Source organism: Lithobates pipiens, unplaced genomic scaffold (assembly GCF_037356315.1).
Source record: "Lithobates pipiens isolate NorthernLeopardFrog02 unplaced genomic scaffold, aLitPip1_a1.2 Scaffold_23, whole genome shotgun sequence".
NCBI classification, from domain to species: domain Eukaryota; kingdom Metazoa; phylum Chordata; class Amphibia; order Anura; family Ranidae; genus Lithobates; species Lithobates pipiens.
Genome location: NW_027507785.1, coordinates 48,286,807 through 48,307,086, shown reverse-complemented (window position 1 = coordinate 48,307,086; position 20,280 = coordinate 48,286,807). Strand labels below are relative to the sequence as shown.

The window sequence follows — 20,280 nt, the reverse complement described above, 5'->3', positions numbered from 1 at the left end:
CACAAAAGCAAGCAAGAGGACAAACAGGAAGGAAGACAGACAAAAATATAGACAGGCAGATAGGAAGGCAGACCTACCTCGGTCAGATGAGGGTTGGGGTTGAAGCCGCACTGGTTGCACACCTCGTTGTGACATTGGGTGCAGGTGTTGAAGTTTGGCTGATTGGGGGACGAGGTGAGATCTGTGGTGTTGCATATAGGGCAGGCGGTGCTGCTGGGTAACGGAGCGATTTGCGGCACAGAGTAGGGAGAGGTGGGGGTGGTACCCCTGTCCGGAGAAGCCGAAGGGGACCTTCCTGTCCAGTGGCCCTTGTTGTCCACCTGCAGGGTCCTCCGGGAGACATCGGACGCCGGGTGGGATGGCGACGCATGGCTTCTCGGTTCCTTTGTGCTCTCGGTGCTTGAAGGCGCATGTCGGAAGGTCTGCGGACCCGAGGTCTGTGTGGCCAGACGTCCGGAGTTCTCCAGCCTGCCGGGGGCGCTGAAACATGAAGAAGAATAATCAGTCATGACACTGCTCATCTCAGGGAACCTTCACTGTTACGGCTAGGCACATGGAGAAAACGCACAGAAAACACGCATATTCTCTGGACCGTGTGGAAGGAGGGTAACAGCACTTTTCAGAGTCTGCAATTCTGCATGTTACCCCCTTACCTCATACCCTGAGCCCCTGCCTCCTGTAAGCCCTCCTACATGCCGCCCGCCAAGCAGACGCTTCCACTGCGAGCCTGATTTCATAATTCAGATTTCAGGTAAGTGCATTGGTTGGCTTGGAAAAAATTGTAAACGTTGCTTGTGTACATTCCACCGTGGGTCTGAGAAGCCAAACAATGATTCTGGCATTTTCTCATTGGAAATGTTTCCAGCAGTGAGATGAGGAGAGAGACATTTCCTGCCCTGATAACAGATATATTGTCTACGAGGCTGCAGTGCAGGCGCGCTGCTCTTATCAGAGGAGTCCAGGCTGCCAGTTCCCAGAGATCAATATGATCTCTCAATGTTACTTTATTACAAGGTGTCAATCCCGCAAAATCTATAACTTCTTAGTGTTCCGTCATGAAAAATGGGAGGAAAACATGCCAGGAAGAGGAGGCAGGCAGGGCAGGAAAAGGAGGCAGGCAGGACAGAAGGAGGGGGCAGACAGGGCAGGAAGAGGAGGAATGCAGGGCAGGAAAAGGAGGCAGACATGGCAGGAAAAGGAGGCAGGCAGACATGGCAGGAAAAGCAGGCAGGCAGGGCAGGAAAAGCAGGCAGGCAGGGCAAGAAAAGGAGGCAAGCAAACATGGCAGGAAAAGGAGGCAGACAGGGCAGGAAAAGGAGGCAGGCAGGGCAGAAGGAGGGAGAAGACTGGGCAGAAGGACGGAGCAGACAGGGCAGGAAGAGGAGGAATGCAGGGCAGGAAAAGGAGGCAGACATGGAAGGAAAAGGAGGCAGGCAGGGCAGGAAAAGGAGGCAGGCAGGGCAGGAAAAAGAGGCAGGCAGGACAGGAAAAGGAGGCAGGCAGGGCAGAAGGAGGGAGCAGACAGGGCAGGAAGAGGAGGAATGTAGGGCAGGAAAAGGAGGAGGATATGGCAGGAAAAGGAGGCAGGCAGGGTAGAAAGAGGAGGAAGGCAGAGCAAAAGGAGAGAGCAGACAAGGCAAAAGGAGAGAGCAGACAAGGCAGAAGGAGGGAGCAGACAGGGCAGGAAGAGGAGGCAGACATAGCAGGAAAGGGAGGCAGGGCAGGAGGGAGCAGACAGGGCAGGAAGAGGGCAGAAGGAGGAGGCAAGCAGTGCAAAAACAGGGCAGGAAAACGAAGCAGGCATGGTAGGAAAATTACGCAGGCAGGTTTAGGAAGAGGAAGCATACAAGGCAGAAAAAGGGCCAAGCAGGACAGGAAGAGGAGGCAGGCAGGCAGAGCAGGAAGAATAGGCAGTCAGGGTGCAGACAGGGAAGGAAGAGGAGACATCCAGGGCAGAAAGAGAGAACAGCCAGGCAGCACAGAAATAGGGAGTAGGAAGAGAGAGTAGGGAGAGAGGGGCAGGCAAGGAAGAAAAAGGGTGTCGGAAGGGTGTCAAGAGGAGGCAGGCTTTGTGCAGACAGGGTGGGAAGAAGTGGCAAGCAGGACAGGAAGAGGGGCAGGGAGAGAGGGCAGGAAGGGGAGGCAGGCACCGTGGGAAGAGGTGGCAAGCAGGACAGGAAGAGAGTAGGGAGAGAGGGCAGGCAGGTCAAGAAGAGTGGAGCAGGCAGGAAGAGGGGACAGGAAGGGAAGGTAGAGGAAGCAGACAAGTAGGGAGGAGGGCAGTAGAGCAGAAAAAGAGGCAGGCAGGGCAGGAAGATGAGACAGGCACGGCAGGAAGAGGAGACAGGCAGGACAGGAAGAGGAGAAAGGCAGGAAGAGGAGACAGGCAGGGCAGGAGGAGGAGACAGGCAGGAAGAGGAGACCGGCAGGGCAGGAGGAGGAGACAGGCAGGAAGAGGAGACAGGCAGGGCAGGAAGAAGAGACAGGCAGGAAGAGGAGACAGGCAGGGCAGGAAGAGGAGACAGGCAGGAAGAGGGGATAGGCAGGGCAGGACGAGGAGACAGGCAGGACAGGAAGAGGAGACAGACCGGACATAAAGAGGAGACAGGCAGGGCAGGAAGAGGAGACAGGCAGGAAGAGGAGACAGGCAGGGCATGAAGAAGAGACAGGCAGGAAGAGGAGACAGGCAGGAAGAGGAGACAGGCAGGGCATGAAGAAGAGACAGGCAGGGCAGGAAGAGGAGACAGACAGGAAGAGGAGACAGGCAGGAAGAGGAGACAGGCAGGGCAGGAAGAGGAGACAGGCAGGGCAGGAAGAGGAGACAGGCAGGAAGAGGAGACAGGCAGGAAGAGGAGACAGGCAGGGCAGGAAGAGGAGACAGGCAGGGCAGGAAGAGGAGACAGGCAGGGCAGGAAGAGGAGACAGGCAGGGCAGGAAGAGGAGACAGGCAGGAAGAGGAGACAGGCAGGAAGAGGAGACAGGCAGGGCAGGATGCAGCAAATGAGCCCTCCAATCTAAAACCTGACAGAATGTATTTTAAACTGAGATAACCTTCTAACTTCAACTCATGAACTTCCACAGGAAGGCTCTCATATGTGAGCTTCCATGGGGCTTTAACAGCAATAATCTCTAATATGAACCCAGATATATAGTAAAAACTTTACAGAGATTCTTTATTCATAACAAAAAAATAAAACAATCACTTTAAAATCACATATTGGTTGGCATCACCTGAGTACATCCTATGTTCACAATATACCCAACAGTCCATAGCTGGGGAAATGTGCTGTAACGTATACAAGATGTAGCAGCAATCCAAATGCTCCCCAGGATTGGACGGACCCTATGCGTTTTAGAAATTCCTTCTTCGGGGGTATAACAGGTACAGCGTGTTTTATAAACTATAAAGCAAGCCATCCATGTTAAAAACCATATAATGCACAATGTCTTGCCACCTCCTGACGGTTATAGATCGACCCAGGAACACCCCCCGGAGGACAACAATATGTGTTCACTAAGGCCACCGGAATAGCAGCCCTAATCCTATGTGGGTGTCTCTCATTAGCCCTTCCATCCTCCATGTGGGCAAAGAGAGGGAAAACTAAGACAACCTTCTATGAACTTCTACAGGAAGGCTGTGTGAAGCCTGAGCTCTGTTCTGAAAATTAGATAGAGCTTTATAAGTATCTCTGAAAGAAATTCAGCTACCAACTAATCCCCTCAGACCCCCCTGAGACCTCACCCAGATACTCAGCACAGAAGGTCCAGACCTCACCCAACCCTCAGCACAGAAGGTCCAGACCTCACCCAACCCTCAACACAGAAGGCCCAGACCTCACCCAACCCTCAGCACAGAAGGCCCAGACCTCACCCAACCCTCAGCACAGAAGGCCCAGACCTCACCCAACCCTCAGCACAGAAGGATCAGACCTCACCCAGATACTCAGCACAGAAGGCCCAGACCTCACCCAACCCTCAGCACAGAAGGTCCAGACCTCACCCAACCCTCAGCATAGAAGGATCAGACCTCACCCAACCCTCAGCACAGAAGGCCCAGACCTCACCCAACCCTCAGCACAGAAGGCCCAGACCTCACCCAACCCTCAGCACAGAAGGATCAGACCTCACCCAACCCTCAGCACAGAAGGTCCAGACCTCACCCAACCCTCAGCACAGAAGGATCAGACCTCACCCAACCCTCAGCACAGAAGGCCCAGACCTCACCCAACCCTCAGCACAGAAGGCCCAGACCTCACCCAACCCTCAGCACAGAAGGCCCAGACCTCACCCAACCCTCAGCACAGAAGGATCAGACTTCACCCAGATACTCAGCACAGAAGGCCCAGACCTCACCCAGCCCTCAGAACAGAAGGATCAGACTTCATCCAGTCCTCAACACAAAAGGATCAGACTTCACCCAGTCCTCAACACAAAAGGATCAGATTTCACCCAGCCCTCAACACAGAAAGTTCAGACCTCACCCAGCCCTCAGAACAGAAGGATCAGACTTCACCCAGTCCTCAACACAAAAGGATCAGATTTCACCCAGCCCTCAACACAGAAAGATCAGACCTCACCCAGCCCTCAGAACAGAAGGATCAGACTTCACCCAGCCCTCAGAACAAAAGGATCAGACTTCACCCAGCCGTCAACACAAAAGGATCAGACTTCACCCAGCCGTCAACACAGAAGGATCAGACTTCACCCAGCCCTCAACACAGAAGGATCAGACCCCACCCAGTCCTCAACACAGAAGGTTCAGACCTCACCCAGCCCTCAACACAGAAAGGTCAGACCTCACCCAGCCCCCAGAACAGAAGGATCAGACTTCACCCAGCCCTCAACACAGAAGGATCAGACCTCACCCAGCCCTCAGAACAGAAGAATCAGACTTCACCTAGCTCCCAACACAGAAGGATCAGACTTCACCCAACCCTCTGCACAGAAAGGTCAGATTTCACCCAGGTACAGCATCGGCACAGAAGGCTCAGACCAAACCCAACCCTCTGTACAGAAGGCTCAGAGCAAACCCAACCCTCTGTACAGAAGGCTCAGAGCAAACCCAACCCTCTGTACAGAAGGCTCAGAGCAAACCCAACCCTCTGTACAGAAGGCTCAGAGCAAACCCAACCCTCTGTACAGAAGGCTCAGAGCAAACCCAACAAACCTTCCATGCAGAAAGGTCAGATTTCACACAGATACAGCATCTGTACAGAAGGCTCAAACAGCACTAAACCCCCCAGTAGAGAGGACTCAGACCTCACCCAGCCCTCCGCACAAAAGGCTCAGACCGTACCCAACACACTGTACAGAAGTATCACATTTCACCCAGATACAGTATCAGCACAGAAGGCTTAGATCTCACACAGCCCCAGTATAGAAGGTCCAGACCTCACCTAGCCCTCAGTACATTAGGCTCAGACTTTTCCAAATCTTCAGCACAGAAGGATCAAACCTCACCCAGATATCAGAACAGAAGGCTCATACCTCAACACAGAGAGCTGAAACCTTACCCAGCCCCCAACATGGAAGGTTCAGACCTTATCGAGCTCTCAGCACTAATTGATCTGACATTACCCAGACCTCAGCAAGAATGATAAAATCTCATACAGCCCTCAGCACAAAAGATTCAGACCTCACCCAGCACCGAAGATTCAGACCTCGTCCAGCCCTCAGCACAGAAGGATCAGACCTCGCCCAGCCCTCAGTGTAGAAGGCTCGGACCTCACACAGCCCTCAGTGTAGAAGGCTCAGACCTCACACATCCCTCAGTATAGAAGGCTCAGACCTCACACAGCCCTCAGTATAGAAGGCTCAGACCTTACACAGCCCTCAGTATAGAAGGCTCAGACCTTACACAGCCCTCAGTATAGAAGGCTCAGACCTCACACAGCCCTCGGTATAGAAGGCTCAGACTTTACACAGCCTTCGGTATAGAAGGCTCAGACCTCACACAGCCCTCGGTATAGACGGCTCAGACCTCACACAGCCCTCGGTATAGAAGGCTCAGACCTCCCACAGCCCTCGGTATAGATGGCTCAGACCTCACACAGCCCTCGGTATAGAAGGCTCAGACCTCACACAGCCCTCGGTATAGAAGGCTCAGACCTCCCACAGCCCTCAGTATAGAAGGCTCAGACCTCACACAGCCCTCAGTAAAGAAGGCTCAGACCTTACACAGCCCTCAGTATAGAAGGCTCAGACCTTACACAGCCCTCAGTATAGAAGGCTCAGACCTCACACAGCCCTCGGTATAGAAGGCTCAGACCTCACACATCCCTCAGTATAGAAGGCTCAGACCTCACACAGCCCTCAGTATAGAAGGCTCAGACCTTACACAGCCCTCAGTATAGAAGGCTCAGACCTTACACAGCCCTCAGTATAGAAGGCTCAGACCTCACACAGCCCTCGGTATAGAAGGCTCAGACTTTACACAGCCTTCGGTATAGAAGGCTCAGACCTCACACAGCCCTCGGTATAGACGGCTCAGACCTCACACAGCCCTCGGTATAGATGGCTCAGACCTCACACAGCCCTCGGTATAGAAGGCTCAGACCTCACACAGCCCTCGGTATAGAAGGCTCAGACCTCCCACAGCCCTCGGTATAGATGGCTCAGACCTCCCACAGCCCTCGGTATAGAAGGCTCAGACCTCACACAGCCCTCGGTATAGAAGGCTCAGACCTCCCACAGCCCTCGGTATAGATGGCTCAGACCTCCCACAGCCCTCGGTATAGAAGGCTCAGACCTCACACAGCCCTTAAAAAGCTGAAGGCTGTAAATTACAAACTGCTGCTCAGAAGGTGGAAAGACTACAGCTCTTTTTTTAGGAAAATTTATAATAACCAGGTGTTTATGAGGGGACTGTGTGAAGGATTATGGAGTTTACATATCACACCATGTTCATGCTGGCCATCCTGCACTCTCTGCTAAAAAGCGCAATATGCTAATTGCAATGTTTAGGAAGATACACAGTAAACTTATTGCTGGCAGCAGCAGCCAAGAGCGTCCATAAATACATGACAAGAGCCGAGTGCATTCCCATAATTGGACGGAGCTCCAAGTGCTGCCTAGTGATTTACAGACATTAATGGAGGACGGGACTAAATCTGTCTCCTGTCACTGAGCGCCGCTCCGCGCCTCATCACTGATAGGAAACACCGGCCAGAGGGAGTTCACCTGATCACAGATCTATATCAATATTAAGCATACACAGTGCCTGTTAGTGCCCAAGGCAAACGTGTGCCCCCTCTCAACCATATTTTCCATAAGCATATACATTTCCCTACAAATTGCTTACTCTGCCATCAGTCCCCATTATATAGACCAGTGGTCTCCAAGCTTATCTTTGCTTGTTTTTATCTGGCTCTTGGATCACTATTCTATCTACTGAAACCAATTCCTGTCACTGACACCAACAACGGGGCACTTTTCTTTCCCACTGACAATTCCTCCCACTGATACCAACGATAGGGAACAATTCCTTCCATTGACACCAACGATGGGGCATATTTCCTTTCATTGATACCAATGATGAGGCACTATTCCTTCCACTGACACCAACGATGGGGCACTATTCCTCCCACTGACACCAAAGATGGGGTACAATTCCTTCCACTGACACCAATGATGAGGCACTATTCCTTCCACTGAAATAAATGACGGGGCATAATTCCTTCCATTGACACCAATGAGGAGGCACTATTCCTTCCACTGAAATAAATGACGGGGCATAATTCCTTCCACTGACACCAACGATGGGGCACAATTCCTTCCACTGACACCAACGATAAGGCACTATTCCTTCCACTGAAATAAGTGACGGGGCATAATTCCTTCCATTGACACCAACGATGGGGCATAATTTCTTTCATTGATAGTAATGATGGGCCACCATTCCTCCCACTGACACCAACGATGGGGAACTATTCCTCCTAATGACACTGATAAAAGGGCACAATTCCTACCACTGACACCAACGCTGAGGCACAATTCCTTCCACTGAAACAAATGATGGGGCATAATTCCTTTCATTAATACCAACGATGGGGCACAATTCCTTCCATTGACACCAACAATGGGGCATAATTCCTTTCATTGATACCAATGATGGGACACTATTCCTCTCACTGAAACCAACAATGGGCACTATTCCTCCCACAGACACCAACGATGGGGCACAATTTCTTCCACTGACACCAATGATAAGGCACAATTCTCTCCATTGACACCAACAATGGGGCACATTTCCTTTCATTGATATCAATAATGGGCCACTATTCCACTCACTGACACCAACAATGGGCACTATCCCTACCACTGACACCAATGGTGGGCCACAATTCCTTCCACTGACACCAACGTTGAGGCACAATTCCTTCCACTGAAACAAATGATGGGGCATAACTCCTTTCATTGATACCAACGACGGGCCATAATTCCTTCCATTGACACCAACGATGGGGCATAATTTCTTTCATTGATACTAATGATGGGCCACCATTCCTCCATTCCTCTCACTGACACCAACAATGGGGCCCTATTCCTGCCACTGACACCAACGATGCGGCACAATTCCTTTCACTGACACCAACGTTGGGGCATAATTCCTTTCATTGTTGCCAACGATGGGCCATTATTCCTCCCACTGCCACCAACAATAGAGCACTCTTCCTCCCACTGACACCAATAGAGCACTCTTCCTCCCATTGACACCAACGAAAGGGCACAATTTCTCCCACTGACACCAACAAAAGGGCACAATTCCTTCCACTGACACCAACGAAAGGGCACAATTCCTCCCACTAATACCAAAGATGAGGCATTTTTTTACTCCCACTGGTCGCTAGGACATTTTCTACTCTCACTGGCCGTAGTCCGGCCCCCCTAAAGTCTGAAGGACAGTAAACTGGCCCTTTGTTCAGAAAGTTTGGAGACCCCCCCCCCCCCCTGTTATAGACTATATTAGATACATCAATTCACCAACATTTTGCTGCGTATGGTAAGGCCATGGGTCAGGATGGTGGCCAGCTGGCATAGACTGGTCTTTCCCAGCAGTGGCAAATTATATAAGCATACCCTTTGTGTTGTCTTACAACCCAACTGGTAACCATTGATACAAGTGCTCGGCTACCACACTCCTGGGATCCAGGTTACTGCCTTACGCTGGACGTAGACAGCTCAGTGAAGGACAAGATGTGCCTGATTATGAGCACTGCTTGTGGTTATTGGACCATTTCTACACTACAGGACGGCAAGGAGTCTTCTACTGCCTATGAGCTGTGAACTACTCTAGCAACATAGAGTACAGGTCCCCTATTTCCATAAACGGATGACATCATACCGTTTAGCACAGTGCTAGCTGCACCTCCATTTCCTATGATAATGAGTTTCATCATATGTGTCTGGAATATCCCAACACTCATAAGAAGTGAAGTCATCGGAGGGATCTGACTAGGAATAGAAGCACAGACGCAGATCGTAGCCTCAGGTGTATATAAATCCTCTGTATCCCATGGCAGCCAATCACAGGTCAGTTTTCTTCTGACAGCACTGAGGTTCCAGCCATGCTGGCACACGGCGCACGGGTCCTACAATTCTACAAATACACAAAGGAATCTCCGAATATAGTATAAGGCCTGGAGAGTCCCAACAGCTATTATGCCTTTCTATAGCTGTCTATAGAAGCCCGTATTCTCCAGCTCTTCAAAGAGAACCTGTCATCAACAAAAAGAGCACATGGGTATGTGTCAGCCGAGTCTGTCTATGTTTGATAATGGTGGTAATTTATTTTTATGTACTTAAATAGCGCCATCAATTTACACAGTGCTTTATGTACACTCACCAGACGCTTTATTAGGTACACCTGTTCAATTTTTTGTAGCACAAATTGCTAATCAGCCAATCACACGGCAGCAACTCAATGCATTTAGGGATCGAGACGCGGTGAAGGCAACTTGTTGAATTTCAAAGCAAGCATTAGAATGGGGACGAAAGGGGACTAAGCCTTTGTACACACGGTTGGAGAATCCGTCGGAATGTGTCCTATCGGACCGTGTCGTCGGATAATCCGACTGTGTGTGGTATGCATCGGACTGATTTCGTCGGAATATCCGTCGGACTCAATTTTCCAACATGTTGGAAATATTTCCCAACCAACTGGGCCGATCGGACATACTCCGATCATGTGTAGCGAATTTTGATCGGACCAAGTGCCACGCATGCTCAGATGAAATTCCTACATCAAAGCTATTGGCTACTAGCCTGAATGTAGTCCCATCGTAACGAAATTACGTCACCGCGTTCTGAAAGATCGGATTTTTTGCCAACTTTGTCCGACCGTGTGTATGCAACAGTTTCGGACAAGATCTGACGGACAAAATCCGACGGATTTGGTTGTGGAAATCTCCGACCGTGTGTACAGGGGCTTAGGTGACTTTGAACGTGGCATGGTTGTTGGTGCCAGCCGGGGCTGGCCTCAGTATTTCAGGGATTTTTACGCACAACCATCTCTCGGGGTTTACAGAGAATGGTGGGAAAAAGAGAAAATATGCAGTTGTGTGGAGGAAAATGCCTTGTTGATGTCAGAGGAGAATGGGGCAGACTGGTTCCAGGTGATGGAAAGGCAACAGTAACTCAAATAACCTCTTGTTACACCCAAGGTATGCAGAATACCATCAAACCACCAACCAACATGCCACATTCAAAGTCACTTCAATCCCATTTCTTCCCCCATTCTGATGCTCGGTTTGAACATCAACAAGTCATCTTCACCATATCTACATGCCTGAACGCATTGAATTGCTGCCACGTGACCATTACACAACCACCAGCTTGAAAATTTGATACAAGGCAGGTTGGATCGATGCTTTCATGTTGTCACATTCAATTCTGACCCCACCATCTGAATCTCAAAGCTGAGATTCAGACTCATCAGACCAGGCAATGTTTTTCCAATGTTCTATTGTCCAATTTTGATCCTGTGCCAACTGTAGCCTCAGTTTCCTGTTCTTAGCTGACAGGAGTGGCACCCGGTGACGTCTTCTACTGCTGTAGCCCAACTGCTTCAAGGGTATGCATTTCGAGATGGTATTCTGCATACCTTGGGTGTAACGAGTGGTTATTTGAGTTACTGTTGACTTTCTATCATCTGGAACCAGTCTGCCCATTCTCCTCTGACCTCCAACCTCAACAAGGCTTTTTCTTCCACACAACTGGGTCACGTGACATTTTTCTCCTGGGTCACATGACTGGATAGCTTCTCTTTTTCGCACCATTCTCTGTAAACCCATGTGATGGTTGTGTGGGTGAAAATCCCAGTAGATCAGCAGTTTTTGAAATACTCAGACCAGCCCGTCTGCCACCAACAACCAACAACCATGCCACGTTCAAAATCACTTAAAGCGGAGGTCCACCCTAAAGTGGAACTTCCGCTCATTGGAACCCTCCCCCCCTCCGGCGCCACAATTGGCACCTTTCAGGGGGGAGGGGGTGCAGATACCTGTACAGTACAGGTATCTGCACCCACTTCCGGCATAGCTATCTGTGGAAAGGAGCGTAGATTACGCCCCTTTCCGAAGGTCCCCCGCTGTCTGCTGGGAAAAACACGGATCCCAGAGACAGCGGGGACCATCCTTATTGCGCAGCGCGACTCGCGCATGCGCAGTAGGGAACCGGGAAATTCCTGATTCCCATAGCTAAGATGGTGGCGGCAGCACCTGAGAGACGATCGAGAGATCGGCTTCGGATGGCGACATCGCGGGCGCGCTGGACAGGTAAGTGTCATTATTTTAAAAGTCAGCAGCTGCAGTATTTGTAGCTGCTGGCTTTTAAAAAAAAAAACGGCGGACTCCCGGCGGACTCCCGCTTTAAATCCCCTTTCTTACCCATTCTGATGCTCGGTTTGAACTTAAGCAAGTTGCCTTCACCATGCCTAGATGCCTAAGTGCATCTAATGCCGTGTACACACGATCGAATTGTCCGGCGTACTTAGTCCGCCGAAACGCATTTCACCGGACAATTCGATCGTGTGTGGGCTTCAGCGGACTTTCTCAGCGTAAAGTCTGGCGGACTTAGAAAGTATTTTTGCAGTCCAATCTTTCCGCCGGACTTGGGTTTCAGCGGACAATACGTTCATCAGTATGCTAGTCCAGCGGACTAAGCCCTTGTACACACGGTCGGAGATTCCGACAACCAAATCCGTTGGATTTTGTCCGAAACTGTTGTATACACACGGTCGGACGAATTTGTCAAAAATCCGACGTGATGACGTTATTTCGTTACGACGGGACTATGTTCAGGCTAGTAGCCAATAGCTTTGATGTAGGAATTTGATCTGAGCATGCGTGGCACTTTGTCCGATCGGAATTCTCTACACATGATCGGAGTATGTCCGATCGGAGCATTTTGGGAAAACTTGGTCCGTCGGAATATACTCAGACGGAAACAGTCCGATGGAGACCACACACAGTTGGAATATCCGACAAAACGGTCCGATCGGACACATTCCGTCGGAATCTCTGACCGTGTGTACAAGGGCTAAGAATGACGCATGCTCAGAGGCAAGTACGAAAAGGAAGCTATTGGCTACTGGCTATTGAACTTCCTTTTTCTAGTCCCGTCGTACGTGTTGTACGTCATCGCGCTAGCAAACGCCGGACTTTCTGTGTGTCCGTGTGTGGCCAAGTCCGTTCGGTAGAAAGTCCGCCGGACTATTCGCCGGATTGTTTGCCGGACTAAGTACGCTGGACAATTCGATCGTGTGTACGCGGCATAAGTGTAGCAATTTGTGTTGCCAAGCAATTGAACAAGTGTACAGTACCTAATAAAGTGGCCGGTGGGTGTATTTGCAAATGTGTGCAAACAAAACCCTCTTGTTTTTAACGTAAACTGTTAGTAAGGACAATTCGGTTGCTTTGTAGGCTTGTGGGTAAGTGTGCTGGGAAATCTTTTGTAGTAAAGCATCTCTCCAATACGTCCAAACAAGCTATCAGCTTTGTAGAAGTGGATCTCTGCCACCAAGCCGCCAAGGTTTTGTGCCTTAAATGGTGATGTAGTGGTTGTGGATAACAACTCCAGTTTTGGAATCTTTACTCTGGCTTCCTCAGACATGACTGTCTTCTTTCTACACTGATAGAGTTCCATGGGCAATAGCCCACCTTGACCAAGTCAGATTCCACTTCAGTGTAATCAGGCTGGGATTATATCTCAGAGCTCGGCTTCTGGGGATCTCTATATGGATTCTTATCAGACAAGGCACCCAATTATAAGTGGAGGTGTTCATTGGGTTCTATCGAGTGGGATTTGCTGCTCACACAGATGGGGGCGCCGTTCCATCCTGTAGGGCAGTCTTGTGAGACTTTTTGCTTACACAGACATGTGGAGGAGGTGTCGTTTGTTCACAGTGGACGCTCCAGAGCACAAATTAAATATCAGCAATTATTCCTGTGATTGTAGGGATTGTAGGCTCCTCTGCCCACCCCGATGTTAAACCCCTGATAGGCGCCTCTCCCCACCTCGATGTTAAACCCCTGATAGGCGCCTCTCCCCACCTCGATGTTAAACCCCTGATAGGCGCCTCTCCCCACCCTGATGTTAAACCCCTGATAGGCGCCTCTCCCCACCCCGATGTTAAACCCCTGATAGGCGCCTCTCCCCACCCCGATATTAAACCCCTGATAGGCGCCTCTCCCCACCCCGATGTTAAACCCCTGATAGGCGCCTCTCCCCACCCTGATGTTAAACCCCTCATAGGCGCCTCTCCCCACCCTGATGTTAAACCCCTGATAGGCGCCTCTCCCCACCTCGATGTTAAACCCCTGATAGGCGCCTCTCCCCACCCTGATGTTAAACCCCTGATAGGCGCCTCTCCCCACCCTGATGTTAAACCCCTGATAGGCGCCTCTCCCCACCCCGATGTTAAACCCCTGATAGGCGCCTCTCCCCACCCCGATGTTAAACCCCTGATAGGCGCCTCTCCCCACCCCGATGTTAAACCCCTGATAGGCGCCTCTCCCCACCCTGATGTTAAACCCCTGATAGGCGCCTCTCCCCACCCTGATGTTAAACCCCTGATAGGCGCCTCTCCCCACCCTGATGTTAAACCCCTGATAGGCGCCTCTCCCCACCTAGATTTTAAACCCCTGATAGGCGCCTCTCCCCACCCTGATGTTAAACCCCTGATAGGCGCCTCTCCCCACCCTGATGTTAAACCCCTGATAGGCGCCTCTCCCCACCCCGATGTTAAACCCCTGATAGGTGCCTCTCCCCACCCTGATGTTAAACCCCTGATAGGCGCCTCTCCCCACCCTGATGTTAAACCCCTGATAGGCGCCTCTCCCCACCCTGATGTTAAACCCCTGATAGGCGCCTCTCCCCACCCTGATGTTAAACCCCTGATAGGCGCCTCTCCCCACCCTGATGTTAAACCCCTGATAGGCGTTTCTCCCCACCCCGATGTTAAACCCCTGATAGGTTCCTCTTCAGGCTCCTGATAGGCTCCTCTTCCCACCGTCTATTTTGCAGCAGGTGTAAAGTGCTGCACTGACATTACCTACATATGAGCCCAATGTATGAACTGAGAATTATACCTCACACATTGATATTACATACATTGATTTTCCCACAGCTGGCTGCACTCCAACTCCATGCTGATCTGAATGAGCTGATGTCGTTATTTTTTCCTTCCAGTTCCAATTCATGAGCACGCTTGTCAATATTCCAATGTGGATAATTAGGAGCTGGAATGTGAGGTGAGAACAGGATTCTCCTGGGTCACGACAGCCCAGCGGAGCACACAACGTCTCCTTCAGTGATGTTATTTACAATTTATCACCATTAATCAATTGATTTAGAAGAACAGTACAGCTGAATCAACCGAATGCTATAAAGGACGCCAGGAAGGAGCCAGGAAAAAGCCATGGAGAGGCCGAGAAGGGTCAAGTAAAAGGATGAGAAATGACCAGTAAGAAGTCAACAAGAAACCAGGAAGAGGAAGGGAAGTGGCCAGGAAAAGGACAAGAATAGATGAGAATAAGGACCAGCTGGAAATCAATAAGGAACCAGTAAAAGAAAGGGAAGTGGCCAGGAAAGGACAAGAAACGATGAGAATAAGGACCAGCTGGAAATCAACAAGAAACCAGGAAGAGGAGGGGAAGTGGCCAGGAAAAGGACAAGAAGGGATGAGGATAAGGACCAGCTGGAAATCAACAAGAAACCAGGAAAAGGAAGGGAAGTGGCCAGGAAAAGGACAAGTAAAAGTAAAAGAAATGACCAGTAAGAGGTCAGGAAGGGTCCAGGAAAAAGTCAGGAAAGGGCCAGGAAGAAGTCAGCCAGGAAAAAAAAAGAACTCAGGAAAAGAACATGATAGGGCCACCAGGAGGCTAGGAAGAAGTCAGGAAGGGGCCAGGGAGGAGACCGAGAAATGGCCACGAGGAGACCGAGAAGAGTCAAGTAAAAGGACAAGTAATGACCAGTAAGAAGTTAACAAGAAGCCAGGAAAAGAAGGGAAAGAGATCAGGGAAAGCACATAACAGAGCCATGATGGGAACAGTAGGAGGCCAGGAAGGAGCCAAGAAAAGGAAGGAAGAAAAGGGGCGAGGAAGGAGGCAAGGAAGAGGCCAGGAAAAGGTTATAGTGTGGCCAAGAAGGGCAAGTAAAAGGAAAATAAATTACCAGTAAAAAGTCAGGAAGGAGACAAAAAAAGGTCAGGAATGGGCCAGGAAGAAGTCAGCAAGAAGCCAGGAATAAAAAAAACATAGCTCAAGAAAAGGAAGGAAGAAAAGGGGCGAGGAAGGAGGCAAGGAAGAGGCCAGGAAAAGGTTATAGTGTGGCCAAGAAGGGCAAGTAAAAGGAAAATAAATTACCAGTAAGAGGTCAGGAAGGAGACAGAAAAAAGATCAGGAATGGGCCAGGAAGAAGTCAGCAAGAAGCCAGGAAAAAGAAAAAACATAGCTCAAGAAAAGGAAATGGCAGGGCCATGGGAAGGCCAGGAATGAGCCAGGAAAGGCCATGAAGAGACCAAGAAGAGGCAAAAGAAAAAGGATAATAAATTACTAGTAAGAAGTCAAAAAGAAGCCAGGAACAGAAGGAAAGGGGTCGGGAAAAGGACATAACAGAGCCAGGAGGAGGACAGGAAGAGGCCAGGAAAAGGCCACAAAGTGGTCAACAAGGGCAAGTAAAAGAAATGATCAGTAAGGAGTCAGGAAGGAGCCAAGAAAAGTTCAGAAAAGGGCCAGGAAAAAGTCAGCAAGAAACCAGGAAAACTTAGGAAAACAACATGACAGTGCCAGGAGGTCAGGAAGGGCCAGGAAGGAGCCAAGAAAGGGCCACGCAGCTGAGAAGGGTCAAGTAAAAGGACAGGAACAGTATATTAAATAAATATAAAATAAAAAGGGACAGTTTATAAATATAAAATAAAAAAGTGACAGTATATAAAAAACTAAATTAAAGAATACCAGAAATACAAAATAAAAACAAACTAACCTACCCTAATTATCAAAAAAAAGTCAAAAAAAAATGAAAAAACTCAGATCATTTTTTTTTTAATGAAGCAAATTAACAAAATAAACAATTTTGCTGAAAAATCTATTTTGACAAAATCACACCCTTCCTCTCTAAATCTATATCCGTGGGAAAATGATGGCTGACATCTGTTGCCATGACAACACAGATATTCTTCATACCAACTGACATTGTAAAAAAAACAAATTCAGGGACATTTAGCTGCGGAGCTGCTCTTTCCTGTGCGAATCGCCATCGCCCCTCGTCCTGACTCCTTATGAACACATTGTTCTGTGTTCTGGGATATCATGTGAAGGCCGGAATCCGCTCACAGATGGCAGGAATGGAGAAGACACAGCTGATAATACGGAATTTCTACGGGGGGGGGGGGGGGGGGGCAGAAGGCCAGGCGGTCCCAGGGACAGGAGGGAGCATGTGACGTTTTTCCTTTCCCCTTCGCTCACATCGCCGGCCCGGATCGCTCAGAGACGTCAGTAGGCAGCCGAGCAGAACAGACTTCGGTATTTCACATGCGGATCACATCTGTACGGCTCCCCGGCGAGCAGATGGAGATTACAGCGCATACGCTCTGCATTCCACTAAATGATACAATGTATCACCGGCTCGGGAAGAGGAGAGGGGGACGAGCACGGTGCCCATCTGCCCATTTCCTGGCCACCCCCCGGTGGGGCTTTCAGAGATCGGCAACCAGCGGTATGCAGTGAAGCAGGGGCTTAGCCTTCTATTGTATTGGGTCCACCTGGGATTACTCCACTTTTAATTGGACCTGTCACTAAAATTCCCAAATACATACAAGTCTATGCCCTTGTACACACGGTCGGACATTTCGACAACCAAATCCGTCGGATTTTGTCCGACAGATCTTGTCTGAAACTGTTGCATACACACGGTTGGACAAAGTTGTCGAAAAATCCGATCTTTCAGAACGTGATGACGTAATTTCGTTACGATGGGACTACGTTCAGGCTAGTAGCCAATCGCTTTAATGTAGGAATTTGATCTGAGCATGCGTGGCACTTTGTCCGATCGGAATTCTCTACACATGATCGGAGTATGTCCGATCGGACCAGTTTGTCGGAAAATATTTCCAGCAAGTTTGAAAATTTGGTCCGACGGATATTCAGACGGAAACAGTCCGATGCAGACCACACACAGTCGGATTATCCGACAACACGGTCCGATAGGACACATTCCGACGGATTCTCCGGCCGTGTGTACAAGGGCTAAGGTGTATGTCACAAAAACGAACATATTCATTGTTATAAAGCACTATTGTCTTCACTTGTACATGAAAAGCAGCAATGGCATTACTCATATATGAAAAGTAGTGATGGCATTACTCATATTGTATATGAAGAGTAATAATGATAACATCGCTCATATTCGTGACAGTGATAGACCCTGCCACTGTGTAAGTGGAGGTAGAAAGCACACTGGATTCTAGTGCAGATGCTCGTACTGAGTAGAGAACGGTGATTTTTCATCTTTCTCCAGGTTTTGGTATTCCTTGGTTGGGTTCCTGAGCTTGGAGGCTCCAAAGAGCTTTGGGGAGGGAAGAAGCCTCCAACCCAGTGTCCAGGTTTACTGGAGACCAGCAGGGTCTGTGTATGTACAGAAGCGCACAACACCCTTATAATCGTAGGTCTAGGCATAGCTACACCTAGAAGACAGGAGGTCCCTGCCCAGAAGCCAGGGTGTGGGCCACTGCTGCAGGGGGCAGTAGGTGAACTTGTGCACCGATCAGTCTGACACCACTGAGTTACCGTATATACTCGAGTATAAGCTGACGTTTTCAGCACATTTTTTATGCTGAAAAAACCCCCCTCAGCTTATTATCAAGTAAGGGTCTCGAAGTGAGGGTGCAGCCTCACTGTGCCCATCTGCAGCTGTACCCTTGATAACCAAAACAGCGAGTGTCTCCCGCTATGTCATGCAGTCTGTTTGGCGGCCGTCCACTGTAACAAAGCCCCGCCTCCTCCTTGTCCGTCTGTGATAGACGGAACACTGATACAATGCCAGGAAACTGAATCAGTGTTCCGTCTATCACGGATGAGGAGGCGGGGCTTTGTTACAGTGGACGGCCGCCGAACAGACTGCATGACATAGCGGGAGGCACCCTCTGTTTTGGTTATCAAAGGTACAGCTGCAAATGGGCACAGTGAGGCTGAAGATGGGTACAATGAGGTTGCAGATGGGTACAGTGAGGCTGCAGATGGGCACAATGAGGCTGCAGATGGGCACAGTGAGGCTGCAGATAGGCACTGATGATACAGGTGGGCACAGTGAGGCTGTAGATGGGCACAGTGAGGCTGAAAATGGGCCCAGTGAGGCTGAAGATGGGCACAATGAGGTTGCAGATGGGCACGGTGAGGCTGCAGATGGGCATGGTGAGGCTGAAGATGGGCACAGCGAGGCTGCAGATGGGCACAGCGAGGCTGCAAATGGGCACAGTGAGGCTGCAAATGGGCACAGTGAGGCTGCAAATGGGCAAGGTGAGGCTGCAGATGGGCAAAGTGAGGCTGCAGATGGGCACTGTTTACCCAGTAGCGGCTGCATTTCCCACCCTAGGCTTATACTCGAGTCAATACGTTTTCCCATTTTTTTCTGGTAAAATTATTTGCCTCTGCTTATATTCGGGTCAGTTTATACTCGAGTATATACGGTAACTTCCCCAATAACACATACTGTATATGAAAAGTAGTGATGGAATTGCTCATACTCTATATGAAGAGCAGTGATGACATCACCCATACTGTATATGAAGAGCAGTGATGACATCACCCATACTGTATATGAAGAACAGTGATGACATCACCCATATTGTATATGAAGAGCAGTGATGACATCACCCATATTGTATATGAAGAGCAGTGATGACATCACCCATACTGTTAATTAAGAGTATTGTTTACATTGCTTATACTTTTGACAGTGCTAGGCCCTGCCACTATGTGAATAGAGGTAGAAAGCACACTGGGTTCTCACTGATACAGATGCCCGTACTGAGTAGAGAAAGGTGATTTTTCATCTTTCTCTGGGTTTTGGTATTTCTGCATTGGGATCTAGAGTTTTAAGGGTCCGTTCACACAGGGGCGACCCGTCAGGCGACTTAGCCGCCTGACAAGTCGCGTCCCGCTCTATGCAATGGAACCGTTCTAATCAGAGCGACTCAAGTCGCTCCGACTTAGAAAAAGGTTCCTGTACGACTTTTGGGGCGACTTGCATTGACTTCTATACAGAAGTCATTTCACAAGCCGCCGCTAAAGTCGGATCCCGGTCGCCTGAGGCAGTCACGCTGCAAGTCGTGCTGCCTCAGTGTGAACGGGCTCTAAGACTCCAAAGAGACATCATACATACTGTAAATGAAACGCCATTACTCATATTGTATAAGAAGAGTGGTGATGACATCATACATGCTGTATTTGAATAGTAATGCCATTACTCATACTGTATATGAAGAGTAGTGATGACATCACTCATATTGTATAAGAAGAGTGGCGATGACATCACTCGTATAAGAAGAGTGGCGATGACATCACTCATATTGTATAAGAAGAGTGGCGATGACATCACTCCTATTGTATAAGAAGAGTGGTGATGCCATAGCGGTATATGAGGAAAGCACTCAATCAGAGTGTGGGACGTTTAGTTACAACAATGACCCAAAACATATTGCCAAGGCAACAAAGAAGTGGCCCAAGAAGAAGCACATTAAGGTGATGAAGTGGCCTAGCCAGTTTCCAGACTTTATTCCTATGG

At 49.4% G+C, this 20,280-nt stretch overlaps 1 protein-coding gene across 2 annotated transcripts in view; it reads right to left on the bottom strand.

Moving 5' to 3' along the window:
• The window catches only part of BSN (bassoon presynaptic cytomatrix protein), a 230,275-nt gene that overhangs the window by 191,257 nt on the left and 18,738 nt on the right, over positions 1–20,280 (bottom strand). For both annotated transcript variants that reach the window (XR_013262273.1, XM_077451559.1), the window contains exon 2: positions 78–480. Coding sequence is in view for 1 of the 2 variants with exons in the window: in XM_077451559.1 (XP_077307685.1) it covers positions 78–480 (403 nt within the window). In the remaining variant the exon portion in view is untranslated. The remainder of the gene's footprint in view (positions 1–77; positions 481–20,280) is intronic.